Genomic DNA, 17,296 nt, shown 5'->3' with positions numbered 1-17,296 from the left:
ACGACTATGAATATAATTTTCAGAATATGACAATAGTTTAGACTCAAGTTTATGACCGTTCACACTCAAGTGTAATAATAAAGTACAATAAGGTTTTAAAAAATATTTATTTTATTAATTAAGTAATTAAAGCAAATCTTTTTGGTAGTTATAATGTTTCTCTTGCTTTATATTATATAGTACATCTTTTATTAATTCATTTCTTCTATTAAAATAATTTCTCTAATACTTATTTATTATTTTCGTACTTATTCAATCGTATATATGTTAAGAATTCTTTTCTTATATCATTTTTTAACTTAACAAGTTATGACGTATTAAATATACGTCATATACATATATTAATATACAACTATTAATGTCGCTTTGGACGAAAATTATGACGCAGCTTGAAATCAGATTTTAGATATGGCTATTTTGTTAAAATTCTCATCATTCTTTACAACTGGGAACTTTGAATTTTATACTTTTTTTTATAATATTTTTTTAATTAATTTTAAGGTGATCTTCGTTTTATTTGAACAATATTTGTCCTAAATGCCTAATAGGATATTTTCCTATAGAAACATCAAAAAGTGTAGAGATCATCACTAGAAAATGCAGTTTACTATATGTACATCGATAATCTCTATCACAAATCTTCGACACGGGTATAGGTTATTTATCAAAGGTTGCACCTCTTAAGGAGGAATGGTATACCTAATCGGGCCAAAAGTTTGTGACATTTAGGGGAATTTGTAATTTTGTTATTTAAGCTACATATAGCAGTTTTTCTTATTGAAATCATAAAAGTAAACATCAATGAATATTAAAAAGTATATATTAAATAGGGAAAAGATAATAAATTAATCAAATTAATTTTTTTTATAAAAGCAGAAAATAATTTTTGTAACTGTCTGTACGAATTTGAAACCTAAGAAAATAAAAGTTACTGAAATTCTCTCAAGATTATTTTCGGATTTATCGAGTGTTATGATTTGCATTTCTGTGGTTAAAAATAATGAAAATTTGTCATTTTTGGTACCTTTGGCGCCATCTCTTGGTTCTATGTACCACTAAACAGCTGTCACATGTGAGTTTTTATATACAGTGTTGCCACGTTTTCTCTGTTTGTCTGTCATAAAATTAGTTTTCTTCCAGAAACTAATTAATTACTTTTAAACTAATTAGTGAATAAAAAAGAACCTTCGTGATTAATAAAGCTTAAATCTTGACCTTCAGGATAGAATTTTTACAAAAAATTCTGATTGTTTTAAGTATAAAATTTTTAATGATAAACATGCAAATTCGTGCTTTCTCCATAAGAGGTAATGTTAAATTAAATAATTTATAACTTGTAAACTATGTAGTGAAAAGTTCTGAAATTTGGTGGGTCATTTTATTATATAAAAGCAAATCATTTCCCAAAATATCAAAAGATTCTGAATGTTTTGAATTTCTATACCATTCCTCCTTAATAATATCTATTCAAATTAAATAAACTAATGTTTTTGACGTATTTTCAACAAATTTATTTAAGAATTGATAAATATTTTAAAAACCCTATAAATCAATCGCCCAGTTGAAAATTCATGTAAAGAGTTCTGAGGACAAACATAACATCAAAATTAGGTCCATATTCAGTTAACTTGGTATCCTAACGTCACCAGGGTAGCTGATTATGAATCTAACATCAGTTATTAAAAATTAAAAATGGCCGATCTAATATGGCGGACGCCAAAATCAAAGAATAATACCGGATTGGCTTGAAAGTTGTTGCTCGGGGGTTTCCGGGGTCGCTGATTACGAATTTAACATATATAAGTTATTGAAAATCCAAAATGGCGGGCGACAAAATTAATGAATAACCGAGTTTTTTCTTCCGCCATATTGAATTTTGCAAAACTGACATTAAATTCGTAATCAACGACCTTGAAAACCCACAGGAAACCAGTTTCAAGCGAATTCAATCGATTCTAAAAAATCTTCAGCCATATTTGGAAAACTGATGTCAGATTCGTAATCAACGACCACGAAAACCTCCGAGGAACTAGTTTCAGGAATATTTAAGAAGTTATTAATCAGGACGTTAAAAATTTCATTAAGAAATTATTTTTTTTCAATCCTGACTTCGAGTGATCGTTTACTTCATCGTTTAACTACAGTTGATAATATTTGAAAATTGACATTTTATTATTCAACCAGGCATTCATTTTTAATTTACACACACTGCGCATAATAACGACGTAAAATTTTGCTACTAATTCTTATTATTTTATTCAAAAGATTACCTAGAAATTTTTTTTTCAATTTTAATAGCAGTAATTATTATATTGGAATATTATTTCAATATTTACCCAAAAAAAGAATTATATTATTACTTTTCTTAAAGCCGCTTTCTAATTTTTGTTTATGACAAAAAATGTAAAATAAGCATTTATATGACACTCTACTTTAAACATATTAGATCTACGTCAAGAATCTTTCATCATTTTCTACTTCATTTAATTATATTTGGATCATTACAATTTATGAGCAACAATTCAATAGTTATTAAAATAAATATCGTAAGTAATCTTTCTGTGCGACATCATATTGTTAAGCAAAGAGTGATCTTTGCTTCCTTTTACTAATTATTTTTTTAATGCTAAAAAGTGAGAAATAAAATTCTTTTTTTATGTCACATAGCATTGAGTAGAAGATGTTTAAAATTGCTCGGCTTCATCAACTTATTAATTATCATTAAAATATTAGCTTGATGCGTTTCGACACATTTTTTGTCCTTATCATATAAATAGCACAAAATAAATATTATTAGCAATATAAAGAATATACAAATTGAAACACAAATATTTAAAAAAAATATGTATACAGAAATCTTCAAGGATTGGAATATGGTTTGTTTTGGTTATTGGCTTGTGGTGTTGCAACTTTTTCTTCTATTAATATTCTAAAAAATAGACATGAAAGCTATAAATTGTAACTACTAATTTATGACTTTATGATCATAATCCTACATTTTTACATTTGTCACGTTCAACAACGTATATCTTAAAATCTTAAGTCTTATAAACAGATTTTAAAGTAGTCATTAGGGACTTATATAGTAGAAGACTTAGATAAATGACTAGAAGATGTTTAAAATAATTTAAGAAGGAATGGGTACCACCTAGAGGCACAATATTAACGATGAACTTCTCTACAAGTCAATATTGTCAACGATATTGATTTCTTTCTTCTTTAAGAAATTTTCTTTTGTTGGTATCACAATTCAACTTGAATTGATCATTGACTTTACAATTTGCAAAATGTTGCATCGATTATGTCGTTGTGAAAGTGAAATATTCTAACAGTAATTATTTCTATTTGTTTCTTGAATATTCTTTACAACAGAGATGAAATGAAAAATGACTTCCGCTATCAGGTGAACACCAGATGGCATATCGCAGTTCTGCTGTTTATCGGATTGAGAATTGAAGGAATATGGTTAAATCAATAACCTAAATCTCATATCTGGAAGGAATTGCGTGAGAGTATTAAAGGACTTTTTTTGTAATAGTATAAATTTATGAAGATTGTTTACAGGTTCACAACGAAAGCAATATGTACGCTTTGTGATGATTGAGTACCTGAATCATTAGAACACTTTATGTGGAAGTGACCTAGGTATGCTGATTTCAAAGAAAAGTATTGATTTTCAATTCATTTTGTAAGGTTTTCTTATGGTTCAGTATTGTACTGAAAAGATTTAGATCATTTTTTACGTTTAGTCTAAAACGACGTGATCTTTATCTCTCAAAAATGTAAACATCCAGGGCCGTAAGGATTTATTTGTGTTTGAGTACCCTGTCAGAGGGCTGAACCCGAATTGCATGCGGACGGTCGAATTTAAGCGTCCCAGGCAAATGGACGATCTGAAGGATCGTCAACAGCTTTAATTTTCAAACGATTACTTAATTTTTGTCTACAAAAATTTTTCTCACTGTCCGGACTATGGTCATGATTGACATGTTTTTCAATTACTTTATGTTTTGAATTTATTTTTACATATGCCTTACAGTTTTTTTAACAAGCCCATCGTTTTATGTCATTTTTAAATATTTTTTGGAAAGAAAACTTGAAACCTTCAATAACTATTAAAGGCTTACCTTTCTCTTCAATTATCACATTAACTGTATCCATAGTTTTCAAGAACAAGACACACAAATGAATGTAGACAGAATAAAGAAATCAACATAAACATACTGATTTTAAAACGAATAATTTCTTTCGACACTTACATTTCGGAAAGAAGGAAACATGTGGGATCAGTTTGCCAGTGGTTCTCAGCTTATAGGCAAATATCGACCAGCACACAATTCGATTAAAAAGAGATGAAGATTTCAATGCATTACATTTTATTCTACATAAAATAGTAGAATTTTTTGATGTTAATATGTAGTGTTCATTGAATGAAACAAATAGAGTTTAGTAAAATATCAAAAACTGTAACATTATAAAAACGAAGTATGAAATTCTTATGATTTTTTTTAGACAAGAACGCCAGAAATTCATTAGACATTTCTGACGTTTAATTATAGCTACGTTAATCCCCCGAGACTCACAGATGTTGATTCAGTTACAGTAGCTCGAGGCTTCACATCCAAAGAATCATAAAGTGGATATTCGCAGCAAAGAATGAATTTTAAAAACCTTGGTACCTCAACATATATTGATGGTGGTATTGGAATTAAAGGTGATGTGGACAGTTTATAGTATCTGTAGTCTGCATTACTGTAATAGAAAAATTCAAACTACATTACGAATGTATACCAACGTGACAGGCGAGAAACAAATGTAAGCTATCAATAATTCAAAATTCATTCTTTTTGACGTAAGGTCATCCTAAATAGAAACTTTTGCTACTTACTCTCTATATCTTTCGTCTGCGGATTTTTCAAGAAGTGGCATACCAGACAGGAAGAGTATAATTAATGTCGTAAATATAGGAGAAGCAATAACAATCCATTCTATTCCTTCAATGACATTTAGAGATATAATGAAAATTCCCCACCAAACAACGATCTCTCCAAAATAGTTTGGATGTCTGGAAAGTCTCCACAATCCATCGTTACACCATTTGCCATTATTTGTTGGATCTTGGCGAAATGCAAATTTCTGAAGATCAGCGTATGTTTCTGCCAATAGGCCAACCACAAACATTCCAGTCCCAGCACTATCAAACGGAGTCATTGTTTTAGGAGCTGGTGGTATTTTGTGCCTTGGAGAGTTTATAATTATTACTGGTAAACTGACAATGTATACCCAAAAAGCCTAAAATATAAAGTTGAATTTAATACTAATCACAGCAAGCACTGAAACTTGCAGCAGAATTGACATTCTGTTAACCCTTTAACACCCCTGGGACATATATCAGAGTCCCTAAAAACCTTTAGGAACACGTTTGGTCATTCAAGAATTTCCTTCTCTCTTTCGAGGTGAGTGTAAGGGTTAACTGTCCAGCAATGAGCCAATGAGGTATAGTATAACTGTTACCTGAAAGGTCCAAAAGATAGCAAAACGTATCACATTCCTCTTACGATCTTCAAATCGTTTATCTCGTCCAATTATCATTATCCTATAAACAAGGTAGCCTGAAAGTCGTAGACCCCAGAGACAAATGAAGACAGTGACCATCAGTTGCCGACTATCGTATGTCTATGTGAAAAGATATAATTCTCTTATTATGAAATCAAATACTTAACAATTTTGTATAAGGTATTATATAAGCAAAAACGGTGCAAATGGATTGATATGAATCAAACAATATGAATGATTTTTACGGGAAATACGCATAGCACTGACCGTCCCTGTCGAAAAGGTGACCAACAATAGTAGCTTTAATAAGTGTTTGAAGACAGTTTTATTCTAGTTAAACACATAATTCACTATCTTGAAACACAATGTGAACACAATTTAAACATTGAATTTGTAGTTTGAAAATGATTCGTACAATACTATTAAAACACATTTCCAACATTCAGTAAGAACAATCAACAAACACTTTTTTGGCATACATTTAACAGAGTTCATACTATGTTTTGAGAACATTAAGTTCACAGACTAATGAAATAAGTGTTTATAAATTAACTTATATAATAGTTAAGAGAAATTTAGCTTATATACCTTGCCACTTTGTCCGAGAAAAAATGTTAAGAGAGCCAATATAATGAAATTAGTTCCTCCAGCGAAATCCGTCAACTTATCTTTTTGAAAGGTAGCAGCAATTATAAAGAAGATTATTTGCAATCCTACTGTTACAATGGCACTAACAGCCAGATGATCAACATCAAGAATTTTGACAGCCATCTCAATACCTACAAAGATTTATAATGTTAATAGAAAGAAGGGCTATCAGTGATAAATCACAGCGTTGACTTCGAGGGTGTGCTGTCAATTATTATAAAAATAAAAGTGACTAGACAAGATAATTGTAAATAAAAAATAGGTTTAATTATGTGTACTTACTTAGGGGAATATATGTATATGTTAGAGGTTACTGGCCTTCTAGCTCTTGGAAAACATTTTTATGAAAAATTTCTAATGCGGTGTTCGTTCTTTAGCTGTTATTGCACACATGGCATTCTAGAGAAATTCATTATTTTTCCCCATAGATAAAAGTTTCATTTTTTTTGAAGTTTTATACATCATTCTAACTTATTTTATTTTGTATTGTTTGAAGCCTCCTGGAAATGAAATGAAAAAATTTAATCTAGTTTTGTCCACCATATCAACAATGCTTAAAAAATGTAATTAATACAGACAATGATTATGTTAGATGCAAGAAATTAATTTGGATATCTACAATAATTGAAAAAAAATTAACAAAGTATGTCTACTTTATCCTTGAAACTGATCCTTATTGGAAACTATTTAATCAAGTGTAACTAAATATGCAAAATTGGAATGTGTCCAAATTGGTTTTAACAAATATAGGGTCAATAAGAACTTCAGCGTTTCCAAATTGATACAATAATTTTATTATCTACAAAAACAACCCGGTAATAAAGCAGGAACAGAAAAGAATAAAAAAAAATTTCATATTAACCATTTAAGGGATCTACTGAATATATTTCGGAATTTTTTTTCATTTTAAAGTTACATCTTTTAACTTTGAAATTTTATTGTCCACGATGAAAAAAATTGGGGTGACCTAGAGAGGTCATTGAAGAAAATGAGTTCGAAATTCCATGAGTCTCGCTCAGGTCACGTTTTAGCCTTAAAATATAATAACTTTTTAAAATTAAAATAATAATGTTTTTGAGATACAATCACATCTAGAACATATCAATCGGGGCCTGATTCTCATTAGGCAGCCATTAATAACAAAAAATCAACCTGGTGGCGCCCTCTACACAAACATGATTATGTCAGTTATTTTCATTCAAAATATTTGGTGCACTGAGAGAAAATATCTACTTTTATAAGATTATAGCTTAAATACGCAAACAATCTTCTTTAAATCATAATACATATTTAGTAAAAAATAACTAAAATTATTTAAGATAATTAAATATTTGAATCAATAAATAGAATAGTATCGCAAATAAGAAAATAATGCAGAGCTTTTAGCATCCCTTTAAAATATGAAAAATTTTATTTTTTAAATTTAATTTAATATTCTCACTGTATTGAAATTAATTGTCATGCTGATTCAATGAAATAAAACAGTTTTAATAAATTATTCACTCTTTAATAAGTGTGACGAATTTGATACCAAATAGAATACAAACATTTATTAATAAAACAACTGCATTCTCCACTAGAAAATAATTTGAATTTGTGTATTTTTGTGTTTGATTAATTTTCGAAGGTGTATTACATCTGCTCTCACATATGATTTCTTAAAAGCACAAGTGTATCAATGATATATTTACCTTAGTTTATAAAATAAATGTTTCTAACCACTTGGCCGTAGTAACGTAACATGTTTAGCACAGCTCGATGCGGAAGACTGGAAAAACCAATAGTGGATGCAGGTCGTCTTATTGAGCCTGCGTATGTTTCGTAATACGACCACGTACATTTACTCGGCGCTGAATGAAGCCCATGTTAACAATAGATGTTGTGCTAGTTGCTTTACTTCACATTTTGTTGTCCTAAGAGACGAGAAAAAATCTGCCTAATTTTCAATATTATGGATTTTATCAAATGGTAATTTGAATGTCGATTTCAAATAACATACTTGAAATCTGCATGGCTTTTAATTTAGATACATTTTTAATAAACTTTTAACATGTAAGATAACCTCTTAAAAAATGTTATTCGTGTATCTTTTGTTATTTTAAAAACGATCAGTCACGTTTCTCTCTAAATTTAAATTATTCTCTTTTCACTAACTCTATACAGCACCGATTCCATAGTCAAAACAAAAGTTAGTCCATATATCTCGTCTCGATTATTCAAAACTATACAGTTTTTCGATATATAAATCACAATTTTTTAATGTTTACTGCAAATTATATAAAAGATTTTTATAAAATAAATGTAAGAAATTTTCATAATGTGGATTTGTCAACAACATTTTTTGTATACAAAATTTTTACTTTCTTTTAAAAAACAAATTTGTCAAACTTCAGTTTTTTTATCACAATTTTTAACGAAATTATTTTAAATTCTATTTAGAAATGCATAAGAAAAATTTGAAGACTTTCTGTTTCATAATTACAATTTTTATACAAAATTCTGTTTTTCTTTTGAAAAAGCAGAAAAATAAAGAAAATTTGGACCATTGATATTTCTCAATCATCATTTTTTTAATAAATTATAAAAATAATTTCTATTTCTTAATCACAATTTCAAGATGAAAAGAAGCCTTTTTTAAATTTTTAAATTCGTCAATACTGGAATTCTAAAAAAAAATTTAATTTGAAGCTACTAACAAATTCAAGTATTGTTAATAACTTTACCAAAAAATTTTTATGATCTAATATTTTTATAAAGATTCTTTTTAACCATATTAAGAGTCAGAAAAAAATATTTTTTGTACAAAACTGAAATTTTTTAGTTTTGGGTGATCCGTTTAGAAAATTCTGACCCAAGTATTAGTGCCATTGAAGGTAATAGACAAAAACATACAGTTGAATAAATTTATTTGTAAAAAATTAGCTTTTTCATAAAGGTCATTAAGCCTATTATAAGTAATTAACAGTAAATACAAAGCGTCATTATGAATTTTTAACAATATTCTTCTTCTTTCTTCTTTTTAATATTCTGGATAGCCCTCCAATTAACCTTTAAGTTTGCAGGAAACTTGCTGTATTACCTTGCTTACTGGGCAAGCTTGTGGTAAGCATCTTCTGGAATTTTTTAGGAAATATTGATACTTGCAGCAAACTGCACAGTTTTGCATAAATCTGAATATATTCAATAAAATGCAATATAATTGCACATTTGGTGGGTATTCAATAGTCAGATAGGCAGTATTTTTGATTAGGCTTTAAAATATCAATAAATATACGCTTACTCTTAAAAATCAGTCTTTTCTTTTAAAACGATTACCAGAATTATATTGACTTTACAAAAGGTATAATAATCTTTCTAATCGTTTTAAAAAACTTTCTTAGCTGCTAATTTAAAATGCGTTTTAAATTTTAAGATGATTTTCAAGAGCACCACATACAATTTTGATTAATGTAATGATGAGCACATATTGTTATTATTCTCGACAAGTGAAAAATGTTCTTAATTTTAATCAGAAAAATAATTTTTGAACATAAGTCGCTTGAAGTTTTAGTACATAGGAGCCACTCTGCATATTTCAATATCTTAGCAGCTAACTAAATGTTCAAAGTTACAGACATGAAGTGACTCGTCAAATAATGTTCCAGGTGGACATTGAAAACCGGAGATTTGATATCTGTCTCCGATGTAATTGCAATAATAAAATTTACTGCAGTCCATGCGATCTCGAACGTATCCAGAAGTGTGGCATATATCGTCACTAATGGCAGGAGTAGTTGGTATTTCTACTGGTTTTGTAATAGTTGACTCATCTGTAACTGGTAAGATAGTGGGGGTTGTTGTTTCTGGGGAAATTATTGGATGTGTGGGCATTGATGATCCTTTACGCAAAACATTGTTTAGCGTCTTTAAAAGAGGGTATTTCTCTCCGCAAATTCCTTTAAAATCATCTGTTTCAATACTCCATAACATTGCACCTCCTAATCCCATTTTTATTACATATTCCGCCTTTATTTCCAACGATCTTTAAGAGAAGTAGATGTGTTAATATTTTTTAAAAGATTTAAAAATTACATACTACAAATGTAGCAACTTTAATATTTTGAAAATCTATCTACTTACCGCACGTCATCATATCCGACCCATTGATTACCACCGTAAGAGTATGGAACTTTTTGTTCATCATCGAATGCAATTGTCCATCCATCATTTTTCTGGAGCTCACAGATTTCATTATATCCCAACATACCCGCTTCTCTGGTATATTTTCCAGCTGTTCCAGGACCACTGAAAGAGTCACCAACATTGTGTTTATTCGGATCTACCAAAGTGAAGGATCTGCCGTAAAAGGCGGTTCCAAGTATTATCTTTTCAGGAGAAGCTCCCTGATCCAACCAGTATTTTACTATAGCTTCCTAAAATAAAGAAACAATCTATTTATTATTTATACAATTTCCGAAAGGAAACACGAAGCTTAATTACTTCAACTTTTTGGAAACAAATAAATAAAAAGAATAAGTAATCGCTTATACGCAATTTGAAGCTTACAATATTCCAAGAAGCTAGTTGTTGGTCTTCTTTAGACGATGATCGGAATGGTGCATTTATTCCGACTCTTTTAGAACTATCCCAAGATCCACGTAGATCGTAAGCCATTACGTTGATGAAATCAACATATTTTGACATTTCTCTAATGTTGTACGATTTACCGGCAGACGATGCAGTGGCAGCTACAGCAACACTTACAAGATATCCTTCGGGAGTGAATTTATTTTTGAGTTCTTTCAGGAGCATTGTAAAACTGTTGACGTCCTCAGCAGATCCACCACGTTGATTAGGATACTCCCAATCCAAGTCCAACCCATTGAAACCGTGTTTCTTGACAAATTTCAATGCGTTCTCTGCAAATGCAGTCCTTAAATGCGACTGTCGGAAGACACTATAAAAATTAAAATATCATAAAGTTATTTATTTATGAAAGAGGAGTCGATGTTATCATGGTAATAACCAAAAATATTGCTTAAAATGTTTAATGTATTTGTGGATATAATATTAATATACCATCTTTAACATTTACAACACTTATAATAAGCATAGTATTAATGATTTTTTGAATTTAAATTGTAATTCCATGTTTAAGTCAAAAACAGAATTTGTATATTACGTACTTTGAGTATTTTGTAGATCCTTCATTCCATCCTCCGATAGCAACCAAAGTTTTAAGATTTGGATTTTTTTGACGTAGAGCATTTAATCTACCAAACCCATTTTTCCCATAGTTATCAGCTAAGTCTTGCCATGAATCTAAAACTCTGATATTAGCGTCCTCAGAGAGTCCAACAAATGTGTAAATTAAGTGTGTACAAAGGTTTGGATCGATATCGGCAATATCAAACTTTCCATTTGACGGCCGATATACTGACCAACTACCGAAGTAGCAAACAATTTTTTCTGAAATAAGAATTTTAGGTAAGAAATATCAATAAAGAAGAGTAGTGTCTTAAATTAATGTAGGGACATCTGTTGATTGGAGTTTAAATGAAAACCAAATGAATTTTATTTACGATATTTTAATGCAGTATAACTTACTTTCTCCATTTGCACCACTTAACGCAATTGATAGAAATGCTAATGTTGATATAAACCACAACATCTATAAAATTAAATTTATTTCTTATTAGAAATTGAATATTTTACTTCCTAGTAGAAAAAAAAATATTGAATGAAGATGTTCCGAATTGGGAATAAGCATGAGCCAATACTGATAGATTAAATACGGATAAAGCGCGATAGTGTAGTTTACACTTTTAGTGTCAATTAGATTAACTATTTCCTATCGGAAGATAATGCAATTTATTTGATTTGGTTGGTTAACGTTTAGTCCCAATCTACCCTAATGTTTATTAACATTTCTAATTTTCTTTTAAAATAAAAAAAAATTAATTTCTTTTTAAGTATTTTCATAACACACATCAAAACCATAATGTTGCTCAGGATTCTTAAGGGGATGTCAAAGTCGATGCGATTTTCCCATTGAAGCTCAATGCAAAAACCCAATCGACTTTGACATCCCCTTAATAAAACACTTAATAAAAACGAATGGTAATCACGAGGGACATTTGAAATATTATTTATTCCAAAAACAACGTAAAACACGTTACAAAAATTGTGATTATACAATAAAAATTATGCTAATTCTTTTTATTTATTTAAAGCAAACCGGTTTTATTTTTTAATTAAACCGTCTTTTCGGAAAATATCAGTTATATGAACGCAATACTGAATCTAACCGATTTGTAAAAACATGTCCCAAAATCAAAATAAAAATTAATTTTTTTGAAAAGTGTTTTAATAAATATTTAAACCCTAATCCTAATTTATGCATATTACATTTTAAAATTTGAACATAAAAATTTAATTTTTTAAAAAATTTTTCTTTCGAAAAAGAACCTGATTTTTGTAATAAACCAACTTTTCTTGATCCAGTTTTTATTTTAAATAAAATAGTATTTTAGAAACCTTTTTTTAAATGCATGTATTCAAAAACCGGGTTTATTAAAAAAATACCGGTTTCAGTTTTAAAACCGAAAACCGACTTAAGAACCGGTTTTTTGCAAAATCGAAAACCGGTTATGGATTTTCAATATCGCACATACCTAAATTATTTTCTATTTTTTCTAGAGAAAAAAAACTTAATTTGAAAATAGTGATTAAAAATAAATTTATGCAAATTTTTTTCTTCTTTTCTAAAAGAAACATAATTTGTGACGCGATCTGAAGAAAGGTACCTTAGAAGCAAATAACTTTAAGGTTATGTTAGTATTACATTTTTCTTGATTCGAAGTTTCTTTTTACTTTTTTCAAACTAAAATCAGTGTTTATTAAATATTTTAGATGTAAGGAAGATTTAAACATCAATGATTTTTATTGACAGTTGATCCTTTTTTTGTATTTTCATTTAGAAAATTTCAATATAACCTATAATTTTTTACTTCTAAGGACCCTTTCTTCAGATCGCGTCACATTTTATGATAATAACTGTTATTGAGAAAAATAAAATATGCAAAATAGGTATGTTTTCCATTTCCTAATGTCCATTTTTTAACAATTGTCTTATTTTTCTGAACAGAAAATAAATTTGCATAATTTTGATTTGTCAAACAAATCAGTTTTTTATAAAAACAATTTGCATATAGTTTGTCTGACGCTCAGTCAAAACAAAAATTAATTCAATGTCATAATTTTGTAATTTAAAAGAAGACAAATTAGATTTTAAATTCGTTTTGGTGGCAAGGAGAAGAATTTAATTTCGAGCATTGAAAACGACTGAAAGTTGCATTTGAATTAAAATTAAGTACAATTTCCTGTTAAGGCCTAAGCACAACTGTTCGGTTTCGGGAGACGGTTTCGGGATATGTAAGATTTACATACATTTTATGGTTAGGAAGCCCATCCCAGTAAACGAAAACTAATTGAAGTGAATTAAAAAGAATTCACAAAGAGCTTTCGTGAATCCCGCTTTGTGACAAATACGAATTGGAGCCATGATGCAATTTTCCTGAATTCGTGAAACTGTATTGAACTTCCGAACCTTCTATCCGTACCAATTCACTGGACAAGTTTTGAGCCTTTAATTTTTTTCAATTCGTTAGCACGAATTCAATGCATTCCTTGGCCATTTCTTTCGAATGCGAATTCGTTTGGACAAATTGGTACATATTGAATTAAATTCAATTGAATATACAAAGAGCTTGAGTGAATCCCGCTTTGTGACAAATACGAATTGGAGCCTACCAAAAATGTTAATTCGTTTCAATTCATTTGAATTAGTTTTTTTTTACTGGGATATCCCGAAGTCGTCTCCCGCACCCGACTCAGTTGTGCTTAGGGCTTTAATAAGAAACTTTTTTTAAATTATAGAGGGTATATTACTTAAATGATAATTTTTATTCAAATATGACTTTAAATTGTTTAAAATTTAGAAAATTAAATTTCTTACTCATCTAGCAAAAGGAATTTAAAATCTAATTTGACATTTTCTATTAAAATACGAAATTATGACATTGGACTAACTTTTGTTCTAATTGTTTGCCGGCTCTTTTCGCCGTGTATAATTAGTATATTTCGTAACGAGTGCGAGCAGTTGACAATTTTTGAATGAGCACTTTTTTTGGAACAAACTGTAGGCGAAGCTTCGCTTCGCCTACAGTTTGTTCCAAAAAAAGTGCTCGTTCAAAAATTGGCAACTGCTAGCACTAGTTACGAACGATATTTTTCATAACAAGGTGCAAAAAAGTGCCCTTTTTTGCACCGCGTTATGAAAAAATTATTTATTTGTTGAGACTCGAGACTCTTGGTCTTGACACAGTTGATCTCGTCTCGTCTTAAATAATCGAAACGAGATAATATGATCTGGCTTGTCACCGTCAGTCTCTTCTTGTCTCGAAAAGTCTTAAGTCTTGAGGCAACGAAAGGTATATTTACAATTTCTTGTGCAAAACAAATTATGGGGTCAACAATTATTTATAAACTGATACAAACATTATTTTTTCATATAAGGTTTATAATACTATTCAAATTACATTACCTTTATAATAAGAGTGCGCAAATGTTTGGTAACTCAATTGAAGGCGTCAGTTTTAGAAATTTAGCGTCAAAATATTGCAAGGTGTTTACTTTATCACATTATAAACTCACTTAGTTCTTTAGTATACCAAGAAATACAGATTAGACTTGAATTAATTAATCGCAATCCTCAGACTACATTGATTGTTTTTGCGATTTCTTGTGAAACATATATTCTAACAAAAGAAACAAATTACTATCAAAAATAAAGAATGATTCACGTATATTAAGAAATATTACAGAAATTCAGCAAAAAGATGAGTTACTTATGACGCGAAACCAATATAGGAGTCATTTTTAAAAGTGGGAATCGATAAAACATCCATTACCTACTCGTGTACTGGCTAAGATAGCGATATTCAATATTAAGGTGTCAGATAGCGACTATACACAGGCCTAGATAACGCCTAGTCGCTAATAAAGCCCAAGGTCAAGCATGACAATCAAGATCTATTTGTAATAGACAACAAACGATTATCAAAAATACTTTGATTTTGCTTTCGAGACAGTTACAATTATGCATATTCATCCTTGCTTTCAATTGAAAAATGCGATTATGGCCTATAGCATATCTCTAGGCGCGCAACCTGTAACGCATATGCCAGATAGCATTGGGCGCCTGTTTATCCCATAAAAATCACTTAACAGAATTATCAGTCTTTCAAAATTCGTTATTTCAAAATAATATTTAACAGAAAAGATTTACTTCCTATTATAATTTATACGAATTTTCATCACATCATATTAGAATTTGCATGAATATTTATACAGACGAATTACGCTTGGTGTCAGTTAACAAAATTTTTCTGTAAACTTAATAGAACAAAATCTTACCGAAAGATCTTTATTCCAGAAAAATGGACAAAATTTAGAAAAACGCTTGAAAAAATCTTAAAATTTTTAAAAAGGTACTTTCCACTTTAAGATTCAGAAAATGTATTTTAAGCAAAGTCTTAAGTTAAACTGCGAGCTTGCTACTTTTTTGTTGGTCTACCTATTTAATAAGTCACGTTGCTAATGGCTGGAATTACTAACCAAATAGTAACAGTATTTTTTTTACAGCGACCTAACCCGCCCTCAATTCAAATTTGCACCAAGTTCTGGTGTAAATTTCAGAAAGTTCCTGGTTAAGATTATAACTATTCATTTATAATGAATTCGATACAAAGAAAATCATAATTTAAAATCTTACCTTAGAAATTTTACAATATCCAAAATATCATCCAACGTATTAATAAGTTATCCGTTACAAGCTATCGGGCTATATAAATGAAATGACTAATTTTAATTTAGGCATATTTTACAGCTTATGCACATTGTAAAAGGAAATTTGTTTATCTCACAAATTCTCATGCAAATCAAGTTTAATTTTTGACTTATTTACCTGTTTATTAAAAATAATATTAAATCAATAAATGAATAATTTTATTTTTAACTTTGTCATTTATTTAAAGCGAAAATTTATTCATAATAAAGTTTAACACGCATTGATGATCCGCTTTTATTGACTTGTTAATTTTATGTGTTTAATGGGACAATGCATTTTGCGTACACAGATAAGAGTTTTAATTTCATGGCAACTTAATACTGACGTTGTCACTAACAGGAAATTACAAAAGTTTATTTGCATTTACTTTATTTAGCAAAGTACATAATATTGTATGACACACTCTTTTTAATTTATGGTTTTAATAAATGAGTTAAATGTTGTGAGTCAATATTTGCTAAGATTAAGGAACCACCACGGCGTTAAAAAACATGTTCACATGTTAAGATGAATAATATTTTAAATACTTTCTCAATTCCGGAAAAATTAAATTTACCTTGTAAGGAAGCTTATGAAAAATTGCAACAAACATTTTCTTGTAACCAACAATTAGAAAAAAAATGCAAGTTTTGAGTTACATTTTTTGAAGCTTTCAATCATATAAGGAGAGAATCTTATAAATTTATCTCGCAATTCAAAGTGAAATTTTATAATTATCCATAATATTAAGTTTCCATATTGTTAAATATAGAGATCAAGATTTAATGATCTGTCAGAGTTGTTTAGCAAATTCCTGCTATTTTCCCTCTTTTCGAATAAAAGTTAATAAGATGCCGGTACAACATGAACGCTACTGCAAAAATCAACTTTTTTATAAAAGGGAAAATTGCAGTAACATCATTTGTGAACGCTCCCTAATATTCAATAAAATGCAACATAATTGCACATTTGGTGGGTATTTAATAGTCAGATAGGCAGTATTTTCGATTAGGCTTTAAAGTATCGATAACTACGCTTACTCTTAAAAATCAGTCTTTTCTTTTAAAACGATTACCAGAATTATATTGACTTTACAAAAGGTATAATAATCTTTCTAATCGTTTTAAAAAACTTTCTTAGCTGCTAATTTGAAATGCGTTATAAATTTTAAGAGGATTTTTAAGAGCCGGGAAGTGACAGTGAATTTTGATCTTGACCGGGATT

General features: G+C 29.3%; 2 protein-coding genes across 4 annotated transcripts; both read right to left on the bottom strand.

Annotated features, from left to right (window-relative positions):
* Positions 1-88: 88 nt before the first annotated feature.
* On the bottom strand, positions 89-8,008 carry LOC122506269. 2 transcript variants are annotated; one of them, XM_043618364.1, is made up of 6 exons: positions 7,896-8,008; positions 6,487-6,704; positions 6,145-6,335; positions 5,515-5,676; positions 4,889-5,292; positions 89-4,752 (listed from the first exon to the last, which is right to left on the bottom strand). In XM_043618364.1, exons 3-6 carry the CDS (start codon positions 6,325-6,327, stop codon positions 4,560-4,562), a joined length of 942 nt encoding a protein of 313 aa, XP_043474299.1. In that variant the 5' UTR covers positions 6,328-6,335; positions 6,487-6,704; positions 7,896-8,008; the 3' UTR covers positions 89-4,559. The 2 variants fall into 2 exon arrangements, with proteins under 2 accessions (XP_043474299.1, XP_043474303.1); XM_043618368.1 differs by lacking the exon at positions 7,896-8,008 and adding an exon at positions 7,752-7,887.
* Positions 8,009-9,093: 1,085 nt separating this feature from the next.
* Positions 9,094-16,265, bottom strand: LOC122506252 (chitinase-like protein 4). 2 transcript variants are annotated; one of them, XM_043618347.1, is made up of 6 exons: positions 16,019-16,265; positions 11,791-11,854; positions 11,370-11,652; positions 10,750-11,140; positions 10,324-10,616; positions 9,094-10,225 (listed from the first exon to the last, which is right to left on the bottom strand). In XM_043618347.1, exons 2-6 carry the CDS (start codon positions 11,852-11,854, stop codon positions 9,787-9,789), a joined length of 1,470 nt encoding a protein of 489 aa, XP_043474282.1. In that variant the 5' UTR covers positions 16,019-16,265; the 3' UTR covers positions 9,094-9,786. The 2 variants fall into 2 exon arrangements, with proteins under 2 accessions (XP_043474282.1, XP_043474273.1); XM_043618338.1 differs by lacking the exon at positions 16,019-16,265 and adding an exon at positions 14,789-15,152.
* Positions 16,266-17,296: the final 1,031 nt, after the last annotated feature.

This window comes from Leptopilina heterotoma, unplaced genomic scaffold (assembly GCF_015476425.1).
Source record: "Leptopilina heterotoma isolate Lh14 unplaced genomic scaffold, ASM1547642v1 Lhet_113, whole genome shotgun sequence".
NCBI lineage: Eukaryota > Metazoa > Arthropoda > Insecta > Hymenoptera > Figitidae > Leptopilina > Leptopilina heterotoma.
This window is presented reverse-complemented; position numbering and strand designations above follow the sequence as displayed.

Excerpts from the sequence above, each read along its gene's own strand:
- LOC122506269 (XM_043618364.1), bottom strand. The coding sequence starts at position 6,327 with ATGGCTGTCAAAATTCTTGATGTTGATCATCTGGCTGTTAGTGCCATT. Across the intron at positions 5,677-6,144 it reads TTCTCGGACAAAGTGGCAAG|ACATACGATAGTCGGCAACT; the intron begins GTATATAAGCTA and ends CTTTTCACATAG. Across the intron at positions 4,753-4,888 it reads GCAGACGAAAGATATAGAGA|TAATGCAGACTACAGATACT; the intron begins GTAAGTAGCAAA and ends TTTCTATTACAG.
- LOC122506252 (XM_043618347.1), bottom strand. The coding sequence starts at position 11,854 with ATGTTGTGGTTTATATCAACATTAGCATTTCTATCAATTGCGTTAAGT. Across the intron at positions 11,653-11,790 it reads AAGTGGTGCAAATGGAGAAA|AAAAAATTGTTTGCTACTTC; the intron begins GTAAGTTATACT and ends TTCTTATTTCAG. Across the intron at positions 11,141-11,369 it reads GGATCTACAAAATACTCAAA|TGTCTTCCGACAGTCGCATT; the intron begins GTACGTAATATA and ends TAATTTTTATAG.